The sequence below is a fragment of the Coloeus monedula genome (assembly GCF_965178545.1).
Source record: "Coloeus monedula genome assembly, chromosome: 3".
Lineage (NCBI taxonomy): Eukaryota > Metazoa > Chordata > Aves > Passeriformes > Corvidae > Coloeus > Coloeus monedula.
In genome coordinates, this window is record NC_138783.1 from 45305715 (window position 1) to 45318433 (window position 12719).

The 12719-nt window shown below is 40.8% G+C and overlaps 2 protein-coding genes across 4 annotated transcripts in view; one reads left to right on the top strand and one right to left on the bottom strand.

Moving 5' to 3' along the window:
- CRYL1 (crystallin lambda 1) overlaps positions 1-2350 on the bottom strand; it is a 57581-nt gene extending 55231 nt beyond the window's left edge. The window contains exon 1 of the mRNA XM_082278800.1: positions 2202-2350. Coding sequence (XP_082134926.1) covers positions 2202-2233 — 32 coding nt within the window. The 5' untranslated portion in view covers positions 2234-2350. The remainder of the gene's footprint in view (positions 1-2201) is intronic.
- Positions 2351-8146: 5796 nt separating this feature from the next.
- The window catches only part of IFT88 (intraflagellar transport 88), a 44899-nt gene continuing 40326 nt past the window's right edge, over positions 8147-12719 (top strand). The window contains exons 1-7 of one of the 3 annotated variants that reach the window (XM_082279272.1): positions 8147-8324; positions 8985-9078; positions 10024-10086; positions 10208-10264; positions 11998-12051; positions 12417-12480; positions 12557-12626. In XM_082279272.1, coding sequence (XP_082135398.1) covers positions 8989-9078; positions 10024-10086; positions 10208-10264; positions 11998-12051; positions 12417-12480; positions 12557-12626 — 398 coding nt within the window. In that variant the 5' untranslated portion in view covers positions 8147-8324; positions 8985-8988. Of the gene's footprint in view, positions 8325-8984; positions 9079-10023; positions 10087-10207; positions 10265-11997; positions 12052-12416; positions 12481-12556; positions 12627-12719 lie in introns of those variants that run through there. The other 2 variants (XM_082279270.1, XM_082279271.1) reach the window with 2 other exon arrangements.

Below are 12719 nucleotides of genomic sequence, written 5' to 3' on the forward strand. Positions count from 1 at the left end.
TCACAGCATCCTCAGCAATTCAGAAAGTACCACAAGCACATGAACAGGGGAAAAACTCTCAACTGAGCATGGGTTTGATATTATTTTTCCATCTAGCCACCTCTAGCGCTACTTTTATTTTTAGATGAAGCACTTTATCATGCTGGATACACACAGGAACAGGCTGCCTACATCGTTTGGTGAAATCATATTACTGAGCAATACATAGAAGAAATCTGTAGTAACTGACAATCTTATTACATCTTTTAAAGCAATGCAGGTTTTAATTTTGTTATATGTGTAGCAGGCAGCAGCCTTTACAAATGGAAGCACCAAGGCACAGTGTCACAAGCTTACGTAACTTGAAATCACAAAAAAATTAGGAAAAAAAAAATCTGTAAGAGACATCCATATCCATGACTGTTACAGCCGGGATTTTGATAATCACATGCATTTCCTATCACTTCCAAGATCACTGTATTTGCAGCATTAAACTTTAGTGATCTCTGGCAATTGAAAAATTCAAGGCCATTAGGGCATCAATAAAAGATTAAAAGGAGAGCAAAAGTCAAAGATAAAGTAATAGGGCAGATGAGAAAAGAAGGAAGAAAAAACCGGAACATGTTCAGCCTTTGGTTTAACTATATGTTTTTTTAAAGGATCAAAACAGGAAGTTTCAGGAAATAGCAGGAATCAGTGGAAATAACTGGGACAAAAAAAAAGAAGTGAAGCTTTGTATTTAGTGCTGTTAAGCAGACAGTAAGGTCTCAAAACCTACCATTTAAAAGTAAAAATACACAGCTTCTCTGTAGTAAGCCCAGACTTCATCAATTCTGAGGCAAGGAACAGAACAAACTTGCAGAATAGGCATGGCCAAGGTTTGTTAGCTATTGTAGCCTCCCAACTAACAAGTATTTAAAAAATAAAAGCATTTGAATAATGCTTAAACCTTAACCTGACACAAGCATATCTGAGTTACCAGTATCTTTATAAGCTGGCATTATCTCTCTAAATTGCACTTCAAAATTAAATTTTCTTGAAACACACAAAAAAAATTTCTTTCACTTTAATACAGGTTTTTAGGATTGTGGGTTTTTTTCTTTTGAACCACAGAGCACACAAAGTAAGTCAGTGATAGGTATCAGATCTGCACTGTTACTCCATTGTATACAACAGCGTCATTACCACCTGATGTTAGCATATGTGATCCCAAGACAGTGCTTTTTGACACTTTAAGCACTGTCCTTTTGGGCCCAGTATAGATAAAGTATCTATCTGCTCACACAACTTCTGCAGGTCCTACCAAAACTAGGTTTAGTGCCATAGGAGCCACAGCAGACAAGAGCCCAACTCTCCTAACCCTTCACACACACCTACGGTGAATAACACTTCCGTGAGTGCCAACAGTAGGAGCCAGCTTGGTCAGTGGCACCGAGCAGCACCGAAATTCCCATTCTGAAGCTGCAAGTAGTCTCACTAATAAAGTTTGCTGCAGCACGCACTTGTAGCACCAAGGTACAGTGGTGCGGAGGGGACTGTTACTGTGTGGCACGTATTTTCTCTCCCCGCCCACACTCTTGTTCAAGTAAACAACTTCAGGTTCAGCTTAATGAGAGGATGAAACAATGCCAGAATGAAAACACAAGCCAGAAATACTGCTGACCTTTGTGGCAAGTAAATATTACTTCGGGAATGTCTAAGACTAATTTAGGAGCTTCTTGACATAGTTGACAAAGAGGATGTTAAAGTTGTGCTTGGATTTCTCCACTCCTCTTGCACTTACACACACACAAGGCATTGCAATGCAAAGGGGTGGCAGTCTTTCAGACCTAAAGGGTGACTTACTTCGGTAAAGATGTTTGTCTGCTGTTTGTTTTAAAGTAGCACTGAGCTATCAAGGGCTTAAGCAGAGGCACTCTAAGGAGCCAAGCAGGTGCATCCCCCTCCCTTCCCGACATCCAGCAGCAGCAAGCCCCCGCAGCTGGGCAAAACCCACCACCTCGCTGACACACCCGACGGCTGCAGCAGTGGGGACAGCTGAGGCAGGGCCGTACCCGCCACGGAGTCCCCAAACCCCCTCCCCGCAGGCCGGGCCGAGCCGGGAGACGGCCCCCAAGCCCCTTCGCACGCCCGGGCATCCATCCCAAAGGCGCCGGGCCGGGCCGGGCTGGCACCTCCTTCCCGGGGCGCTGCACCCGCCCGCGGGCGACGAGAGGCTTTACCTGCCGATGATGGCAACCTGCGAGGGCTCCATGGCTGCGGGGGCCGCGACCGGGAGATGCGGGATGGGCAGCGGGATGAGCCACCTCTGCCCTGGGCGGGCCCGCTCCTCCCGCAGCTCCCGCGGCTCCCGCCATGTCACGGCCGCCCATTGGCTCCGCGGCCGCCACCTTCCCGGAGGGCCGAGCCTGCTCGGGGCCGGGGCGGAGCTGGGGAAGGGCCGGGCCGGGGCGGGCCCGCGGACGGGCCGGGGCGGAGCGGAGCGGCTCCCGCGGCCGGAGCTCCCGGATCCGGCCCGCCGCTGCTCCCCGGGCACGGAGAGATGTCTCCGTCACACCACTCACCGCCCGCTCTCACCTGGGCCGAGACCAGCTCACCTCCTCCCCTGCCAAAGGCAGTACTAGAATACATCAAACCCCATTGCTTCTGACACGGGCACAAAGGGATTTCAAAGTAAAGTCCAAATTTGAAAGCAATTCTGTCTTTCATGTTAAGTAAGGCCTTATTATTATTAAAATTACTCTCTTCTTGAATTCTGAAATTTTTTTTCCTGTTCTTGGCTTTCGTACAAAATCTGTTTAAAGTTGTGCCAAAATGTGATGTTACAATGTTAACGTAATACTTTAAGCCGCTCTGTAACATATACTGTTCCTATTGTCATGCTGCATTACACACTTTTTCCAGTTTGGTGTAGTTCTTACTCGTCTGCATATTGCTCTGCAATCATGCCAGATATTCCTGAAAAGAAACAAAACTTAATATTTTAAATGCTTAATTATTATCAAAGATTATATTACCATACTCTTAATATAGCCGGAAAATACTTTTAAGTTTTCTTGTCTTTTTGGAAAAAAACCCCAACAAAACAGCTGAAAAGCAATACATTTGATTCCAGAATAAAGGTTTGATAGTTACTGATGAAGTTCAGTGAACCTTTGTTTGGCTATCATTCGAACCTCTGTTCAGCTTATAATTTCTTCTAGTTTCCAAGAAAAAAAAAAGTAAGGCCAACATAATAATTTGGTACATCTGTCCTGTTCACTGACACTTTGCTAATTCCAATCACATTCAACAATGAGATGGAGAATTCAAAACTATAAATTCCTAAAGGCTTCGCGAAGACTGCTCAACGGATAGCAGGTGGAAAACCAAACTAGTACCTCCTTGGCTTCCTGACCTTAACACCACCCATGTAAGCTGAGATATGCCAGTAGCTGGGAAGTGTTAGTGGAGCAAAGTGGCAGTAAACTGGGCCATTGGAAGATTTAAGGCAGTGGGACAGAAAAGTGCAGGATGCTGTGCCAGTTCTGCTGCTCAGGGCTTGTGTAGGCTGGTGTAGAAAGCAGCATTTTAAGGTTTTAACAAGTACTGGTTTTGCTCCTTTGAAGACTAATTCAAAATAGCATGACGTGACACATGTTCTAAACACAAAGACCTTTGCATAGCCAGAGCATAACTGAAGCAAACAGTGTATGCTTACTTTGTAAACGCAGGTTTTTACTTCAAAGGAAAAAATGATAAGTTCCTACAACATAAAATTAATGTCACCTGGGCTTGAGAAAAATGGCTTTTTCTCAACAACATCTTTCCCATCACTTCCATTTAGAAGTACTTATCAGTTATTTTAATACTCTTTGACCTCCTGAGATGTGTATTTATACCTTACTTGTCATCAGCAATAGACTAAGTGACAAGAACCATTGCAGATCTACAAATGGATTCAGAGAATTAAAATCTCAGCTCAGGAGTGTTACTGCAAGGGTTTGAAAGCTAATCACAGTTGTGATAAAAGCAATTACAGGGCTTTTTCGTTCTGGGCGTGAACAAAGCAAGTCTATGACAATGAAATCTGAACTATATTATTATTGTTGTTGTTGTTGTTGATGTTATTATTATCCATATATTAGTGACAAAGCCCCAGAGCTCTGCATTACTTAATCAAAATTAGGGTATGACCACAGCCATATTCCCCATCATCTGCAGTGACCAGACACACTGATAAGTCCAAACTAGATCAAAAGAAGAGAGAGAAGTTTGTGAGAAGAAAGGAAAATATAGATAATTAAATTCTCAGAAGTGTAAGTCAAGGGAAGAAAATATGATTTTAAAACAAAGTACAAGTTTAATTTTTGTGTAATAGCATAAGAGTTTTAGGCCCAGTTCTTGCAGCCTCCACAAGTTAGGGATAGTGATTCTTCTCCCTCTTCTGCAATTCACATGGGAAGGACAGAAGGTGCTGTAAGCCCAGAAACATCAAAAACTATAACAAACCAATTACGTGGTGAAAGGACCTGGGCACCATCAGGGAATGAAAAGTAGGACTTGTCCTGGCAGCAGGAGAGGCCCAAGTGGAGCAAATATGCACGCACCAATGTATATATTCTTTCTTCAAAGCCAAATAGGCATAGAGGCAAATTTGACTTGTGTTGGGAGCTGCACAGTTGATCCCTCTATGTTTTTAGTCTCTATGGAGCATGCTCCTCTGCTGCCCCATGGGCAGAGCTGAAATCTGCTACTGGCGTGGATTTACTGCAAGGGAGAAGCATAAAATGGTCATGTAATAAGCAAGGGGAAATAACTCACTAACTCTGAGCCACGGGGAGGTGGTATATAAAGGAGATGTGAATTCCCCCTTGGAGAAAATAAAGGAATGGTATGCTTTTAAAATACAGAGAGTTCTAGCCTGAGCTTTTAGTGTGGAATAGAAACAGAGGCAGAGTTCACATTTGTTAGGTATTAGATCTGTTTAATACATTACTTGTTCACCACAGCAACCAGAAAGTACATTTATTTGGTAATGGACTATGATCTGTTGCTACTACGTTCCTAATGGTTTAGGAAGTATAATGCTTTAAAATGATAGCTTTAATTAATAACTGTATCGCTGTTCTGTAGAGTTCTAACTAATGGTTATACGTGGTGGTTGTATTGAAATTATGTTACAATTAAGACTATAATTTTAATTATTGTTAGTAGTTTGTGCTGTTAATTTGGGTGATCTTTCAAAATGCAGATGGCTTGATGCAAATACTACCGATATTGTTAAAATGCTGACTCTTGAAGCAATCTGAAGGAGTCAGAAAGTAAATAGCAGTAAAATAGATACTACAAAAGCAAAACTAGGTAAATTATATATTTCAATAGTAAAAATACCTGTTCCTGTTGCAAATGCATTTTCAACCCAAACTACAACATATGGTACAACATTGAAAGGCACATGGTGTGATTCTTGGGGTGTCCTATGCAGGGCCAGGAGCTGAACTTTGATAATCCTTGTGGATCCCTTCCAATTCAGATATTCTATGATTTTATATACATTATTTGTAACATATGTATCATTCATAATGAGGTTCTTCCATTCATTTTGTTTTCAAATCGTATGCTGACAAGATGCATTAGTTCCCTGAGGAGCAGTTAAATGCCGCTTCACTGTTTGTGGCAGTTGAGCTACTTGAATGGTTTCTGCATGACAGCAGGAAATCCTGAACACCTGGTCAATCCAGAATTCAGTATTTGAAAATTACTTTTTTGAAGATTATAATGGGAGAATTACGTTTTCAATTCAGAAAAACAGCAAGCAATGCTTGATCAGATGAGCAGTTCAACTGGCAGAGCAAGGGTAAGGTACACACTGATTATAGAAGGTACACACTAACAGCAATTATAACAGGCAGACAGTTGCCAGTAACCCCTGAACCCAAATTAGTAGGTCCTGGAGTTTGTCTGAGTCCTTATTTGCAAAGTTACTGCTGCAAAAGACAGATACGCCATGTATTGAAAGGCAAAGATATTCTTATTTAAGAGTATAGCTTCATAGTCTCCTTAATCTGTCCTAAGTTTTCACTGACTTCACTGGATCAGGTACTTGATGTCTTGAATGGTAACTGAGAGAAAAACTCATCAGATTAGCAGTTTGCTTCAACTGCACAAGTATGTAACTTGATGCCAGTCAGAGGACTGATGTGGGGCATTTAGTGACAGTCCTGGCTTAATCCAACCTAAAATGATCAGGAATTCACAGCATACAATGCTACTTGGACTGTATACTAAATTTACTTTACTTTTTCTTTGGCAATTTCACGGTCTAGGTTGCCCTCTGGATTTAGCCAGTAAAGACAATTACATCATCTTACACCATTACAGGGTTTCTCCCTGTAGCATCCCCTTGTTAGATGATGTCTTATGATTACAACCCAAGAGTAAGGTCCCGTATTGCCATGGGATCCTGAGATTTTGAGGGTTTGTATGAAATCTTCATGCATTAAAGTATATTTATACTTCATAGCACCAGAAAAAAAGAAACCCCTGTCAATTGACACAGCCTTTAGAAACATGAATAAAGTCTGTTGAGACTCTCATATTCTTGTGAGGATGTCAAAAGCAGCAGCTGGAATGCAAGGCCTCAGGACCTGGGCCAGGGCATGTTCCCATTATGGTCAGAGTCCATACAGGCCAGGGACCACTCAAGTCTGAGTGTATATACCCAATTTTGGGGGGTAAGGAAGTTTGACAATACAAACATGGTCAGATTCCAGGATTGCCTACGCACCACTGCATTTACAAATTAGATGCACTGCCTCCTTATCACAGTGCCTTCTTTTCACTTCCTTAGATATTCGGGCTGAAACATCAGAAGAGTGCTGGGCACCAGTATGCCCAGGTGCCCGATATGGACATGCTGGATAGCAGAGCTAGGTCTTGTACCACACAGTCTACCTATTGCTCAGGTACATATTAATGCATCTGGGGACAACAAGAAAAATATAAAAACCGTAGGTTCGGTTATACATGAGGAGTCACAGGCAGAAAAAGAGGGGCTATAAATGTATATATATTTATGCTGAAGTACATAATTTGTGGCAAGTAACGCAGCTGAAAACGTTTCCACCCTAAGTCTGTTATTGTGTAAACTAGTTGTACTCCAGAAAATTCAGGAGAATTAAGATTCTCATGTCCAAAGGTCTCAAGTCTGAAGTTTCTGTGTGAAAGTGGTTCATGCATGGAACGTGAATAGGTTAATGCAGGTAGTGATAATGTCTTAATAATTCTGTATGTTATCTTTTTTTCCCTTGTTGGGAGCCAGAGTAGAAAGACCTTTCACTCATATCCTCTGCACTTATCTCCTCAGAAAGGACTTTGAGGCGGAAAGGTGAGCAACAGAAGGCCCTGACATTGCATAGTGCGCACAGATTCTGACCATAAAAAAGGGTGTTCTGACTGTACTGTATATTGCCTTTGCAGCTTGCTTATGCTATTGGCAAAAGGCAGTAGAGGTAAGTTACAACTGGTCTCATAAAATGTTTTTTTTCTCAAAAATACTGTAGGCGTGTTCAGAGATCCCTCCTCTATTCTGTTTCCCATTTAGGCATAGGAAAGTTTCCCCAGAGTATAATGATTTGCTGTGGGCAAACCAGCTGACACTTGTCAGGGTTTCCAAAATACCAAGAGTAAGTAGTAAAGATGGCAGGAAGAATCATCTTTTTATAAGACATTAGGGATTTTAATTTTTTATTTAGTTTCAGAGACTGTGGCATGTGGGAAGCTTTAACAACTTCCTTTTCTTTTTTTTAATTGACCCTCTCAGTTTTGAGAACAGATTTCTCAGCTTATTGGAAGAAATGGTGACATTTTGGATTGCGAGTGGATTGGAAATGAAGAGCGTGTTCAAGCCCTTCACAGAGCCCTCCTGCCGTGTACTTTAAAGAAGCGAGGCCAGCACGGGCTCTCCGTTTCGCCGAGCCCCAGGGCCAAGCCCGCCCTCACGGGAAGCGCCGCCCGCCCGGGGCAGCAGCTCCGGCAGCGCCCGGCCCCGCCCGCAGCTCGCCCCGCCCGGCCGCGGTGCATGCGGGGACCGCCGCCGTGTCCCGGCAACGCCGCCGGCCCCGCAGCGCCGAGCGGGCCGTGGCTGCGGCCGGGCCGAGGGCGGCTGTCTCTCCTGTGCCCTGAGCCGCCCCCGCTCCGGGGCACATCGCTGGGTCCTCGCTGGAGGAACCCGCGCCGGGAGCGGCTCGGTCGTGGGGGCACCGCTCACGGTGGGAAGCGGCGGGGAACATCCTCCTCCTCATCCCGCTGCTGCCGCAGAGGAACCGTGCGCTTCGTCCTGGCTGAGGCTTGCTAGCTAAAGGGCATGTACTTCATGTTATCGATGAAATCAAACGTTGCCTTCTTGAGGTTTTTGTGAAAACGGGTAGCAAGGCAAAGTGAGACACCTTAGTGTCTGCCCTCCGTGAGGGAAAGCCCACCAGGTGAACGCACCGTATTAGGCAGGGAAGTATTGGTGCAGAAAGACTTTGGAACTCGGGCTTCTTTAATACTAGCTTTTTAAAACCATTTTAATTAAAATGGCTTCATAGCTGTAGCTATGTTGATATTAGTATGCAGGAAGGGAGGAAAGGGAAAGGAAAGGGAAAGGAAAGGAAAGGAAAATTTGAAGCCAGATGAAATATCTTTCATTAGACTCACTACTGTGGTTTGGCCTATAAAGACTAACTTTAGAATATAAGTTATCTTAAACACGAGTTAGCTAACAGTGGAAAGATACCATTCTAGAAGTAGTAATGGGGTAACTTGTTATTACCATTTAGTTTTAATGATAAATACCTTTAAAACAATTTTCATAACTGGTATAAGTACAAACAAAAATATAAATCCATGAAATGGTGCCATTCTTTATAGGTGAGTCCTAGTTTTTATGACTAATCAAACTACTACTGTTTATATTTTGCATTTTTAAATATTTATATAAAACCACCGAGATAACATTTGGCATGTTAAATGTTTCACAGAAAAATGATGCAAAATGTGCATCTGGCTCCTGAGAATAATGAAGATGATCTCTATTCTGGCTACAATGATTATAATCCCATGTTTGACACAGAGGTAAAATATTTGCTCTTTCCCATACATAGAATTTTAACTTAGAAGTATGAAAACTTATGGGTACAGCAATGTACAAGTTTACAACTGCTTTGAAGTGAAATTTACTTTATTTAGCAAGAAACATGTGAAGTTTCTCAGAGATCTTCTTGAATAGTTAATTCTTTGGTAGCTTTCTATTCCAGTGAAATACTTGCGCAGATCTCAACTAATCTAAGATGCTGTAGTGGTTAGAATTTATGAAGTATAAAATCACAATTATATGTAGGCACATTCAATGGGGTGTTTCCCAGGTTGTGTGCAGCAGAAAGTTTTCTGACAAATGAGGCTACTGAGTGATCAGTAGGTCATTGATTTCCTACTGTGCTGCTGCTGGAGGAGCTCACAGTAGGATGGAATCCTGCAGGTCTCTGTGTGATTGGGTAGAGCATCTGGGATTTCTTAAAGTAGCCCTGCAGACCACTTTAGGGTAACTGCTGGTGTGGTGGAGTTGGGACAACAGTGATATCATTTGGTTGAAACCCAGTAGCAAGACTTGGCATCCTTTGTGAAATCCCAGTGCGCAGTTCATGGGAGTTGCTGCAGGACCTGAGAGACATGAGCAGTTTTAATGTCTTGCGTTGCAGTTGTTAATGTCAAAATTCAGAAATACCATAAGTAATAAGCATTTGGATGGAAAAAAAAATCCTGTTGTATTTTATTACTTCAGCTCTGTTTCCTCTATGTGTTTTTAGAAAATAACAAGTTTTTACATTTCCTAATCTAAAATACCAAAAAAGAGAGACAAATAATATAATTGTAAAATCTGTTGTTCAGTTATCTTCAAGTCAAGTATTTTGTGAAGAATTTTTGATTGTTTACCTATCTGCTTTCAGTAGTCTGAAGGTTGTGGAACTGTGAGTTTGGGTGTTGTGGTTTTAAAAGCATTGATGTCTTTATCTTTTCTAGGATTTAGAAAATGATGTAGCTTTTCAACAGGCAGCAAGAACAAGTCATGGAAGAAGACCCCCTGTGAGAACCTTTTAAAACACTTTGCATGAATGTAGATCGTATTATGTAGAAACACTAATAATTGACACAGTTTTTAATTTGTGGGGTTTTTTTGTTTGGTTCTTTTTTTTCTCCCACCCAGGTGACAGCCAAAATTCCTGGCACATCAAGTCCAAGACCTCTAGCAACTGGATTTGGGGCAGGTTTTTGTTCTGTTATATCCTTAATGAAAATGTCATTTACAAAAAAATATATGTACCATTTAATTCCATGCACAAAGTGAGCCCTTTTAAATTAAGGATTTAATTCCAGTGAGCTGCATCTATTCATTAGTTTTAATTAACAACTCTGCACTTGCTCAAGGCATGGTTACTGGTTGTTTTTCTTTTCTCCTGAACCATGCTGCAAATCTTCTGTACTGCACAAGGCATTAGAGTCCAAGGTATTAACCAGGTTCCCTTGCAGGGGGAACTGAATAGGTTGTTATTTGGGCTTGGGAAAGTTTTCTGGAAATTAAGGTGAAATCAAGTCTTGAAGAATACGGGCTCTGAAACCCCTCTAGTTGAATCAGAAGAAATTGGTTGTGGTTTTGGGTATACTTAGCCTATTGTAACTCTTAACAATCCAGATTAAAATGCCCCTTTATTAAAATAAATTTTTATATCTGTTAGCCTGACTCAATAAAATTTGAAAAACAAATGCTTTTGGATATAATGTTCCTTAAGTTTTATGACAAAAAAGGGACAACAAATGGCTGTAGATCTCATGCAAGTTTGCTGGCTAACAATTTCAAGAACACCTGAATTCTGTTACATCACTGAAATACAACCTTTACTCTGAACCTTCTGCTACCTGCTTTGGATGTATTAGAACCATGGAATGGTTTGGGTTGGAAGGGACCTGTAAAGGTCATCTAGTCCAACCTCCCTGCAATGAGCAGGGACATCTTCAACTAGATCAGGTTGCTCAGACTTTTGACACTGCTTTTTCTTGGCAGTTATATTTGCAGATGTTAAGTGTAGTACAAAGCTGTAGGGGGAAAAGTTGTCTTGTTAAATGAGTGCATAAAAAAAGCACTTCCTCAGGATAATAAAGACTGAGATGTTTATCTGGAATAGCAAAGCTAGAAACTTCCAAAGCATTGTCCACTCTACAGCTCTTTATCTTTCACTCCACAGTTGCTTTTTCTACACGAAAATCCTTGCTAATGTATGTTCATCCTCAGCAATAAAAATGGAAAACAATCATGATGTGTGTGGATAGTGAATAATAAAACAGGCCTCTGAGTAGGCATTAGGGGAATACCTTTTCATGGCCTGGAACTCTGTATATTTGTCTGTTTGTATTGTATATTTGTAGCAAACTTAAGTACTTACTAATAAATATTTCACATTTATTTCTTTACATTTTTAACACTTACACAGAAGGACAGTATGTGACCTTCAGGAAATGGAAGAGATACCCGTTGACAGTTAAAAAGTGTATCTGTATTTATTGATAAAATAAATCTATATGAAAATATAACTTGAAAGATTAATACAGTGACAGATTTTATCAGCTCTGCACAGAATTTTGCTGAAGTATTTTGTGTAAATTATTTGTTCAATTTAAAGGTAGCAATTTCAATAATTTAATAATGGAAAGTACTGCTGCCTCAGATAATTTCCTATGTATTTCTTTTTAAAAGAGCTGACAGGAATATCCAAATACATTAAAAATCTTTATTGTGAATTTGTGCTAACTGAAGTATTCAACATCTTTTAGTCTGCCAGGCACTGGAGGTATATTGCATATGAGTAAAATAAATGGGACCTTTGCTATGGACTTACGTGAGAGTTAGCTCAACTTTTAAAATTTAGTGTTGAGAAGGCGTAACATAGGCTTCTTATGCTTTGTGAATGACAATTTCAAACAATTTACTTATTTTTGTAGTCAAAGGCAACTTTACCTTCATCTATGGGAAGACCCATGACAGGAAATACACAGGTAAAAGTTCCAATATTTACATTTTATGTTCATTTGGAACAATGAATTTTTCTGGTAGGTGTTAGATGTAAGTATTTAGAAGTTCGTTGAGTTATACAAATTACTACACTTTTAATTTGTCCTTTTTTGAATGTAGTACTGTCAAAAAGCATGAGGGTAGTGATGTGTATTTTATTTGAGCACAGAGTTGGAAGCAATAACAGTGTAGTACTTTCTAACACTTAGTGATGTGCAATGAATAATTTGTCATTAAAATAATATACATAGAATATATAAAAATTACATATAAAAAGATATAATTATGTCTGTGTTGTCTAAAACATCATTTTTTGTGAGATTATCTTAATATATCTTCTTTATTTGAGGATGGGGTTTCTCGACCAATGACAGCAGTGCAAGCTGCAGGTTACACTAAGGCAGCTGTGAGAGGTATGGTTTGTAGAAATTGCCTGCTGCCACAGGGCGATGTTACTTTGTAGTTTTCAATACTCTGTTGATTTTGCAGGTTCTTCATTTGATCCTCTTGGCCAAGCGAGAGGTCCTGCTTCACCTCTGGAGAAGAAAACTTCAGACAGGTTTGTTCAGTTCTGCATGACATTCTTTCAAAGCACTAAACAGCTACAGAAAGCCAACCATGCGTAGAGTTTACAAGCATCCAGGCAGTTACA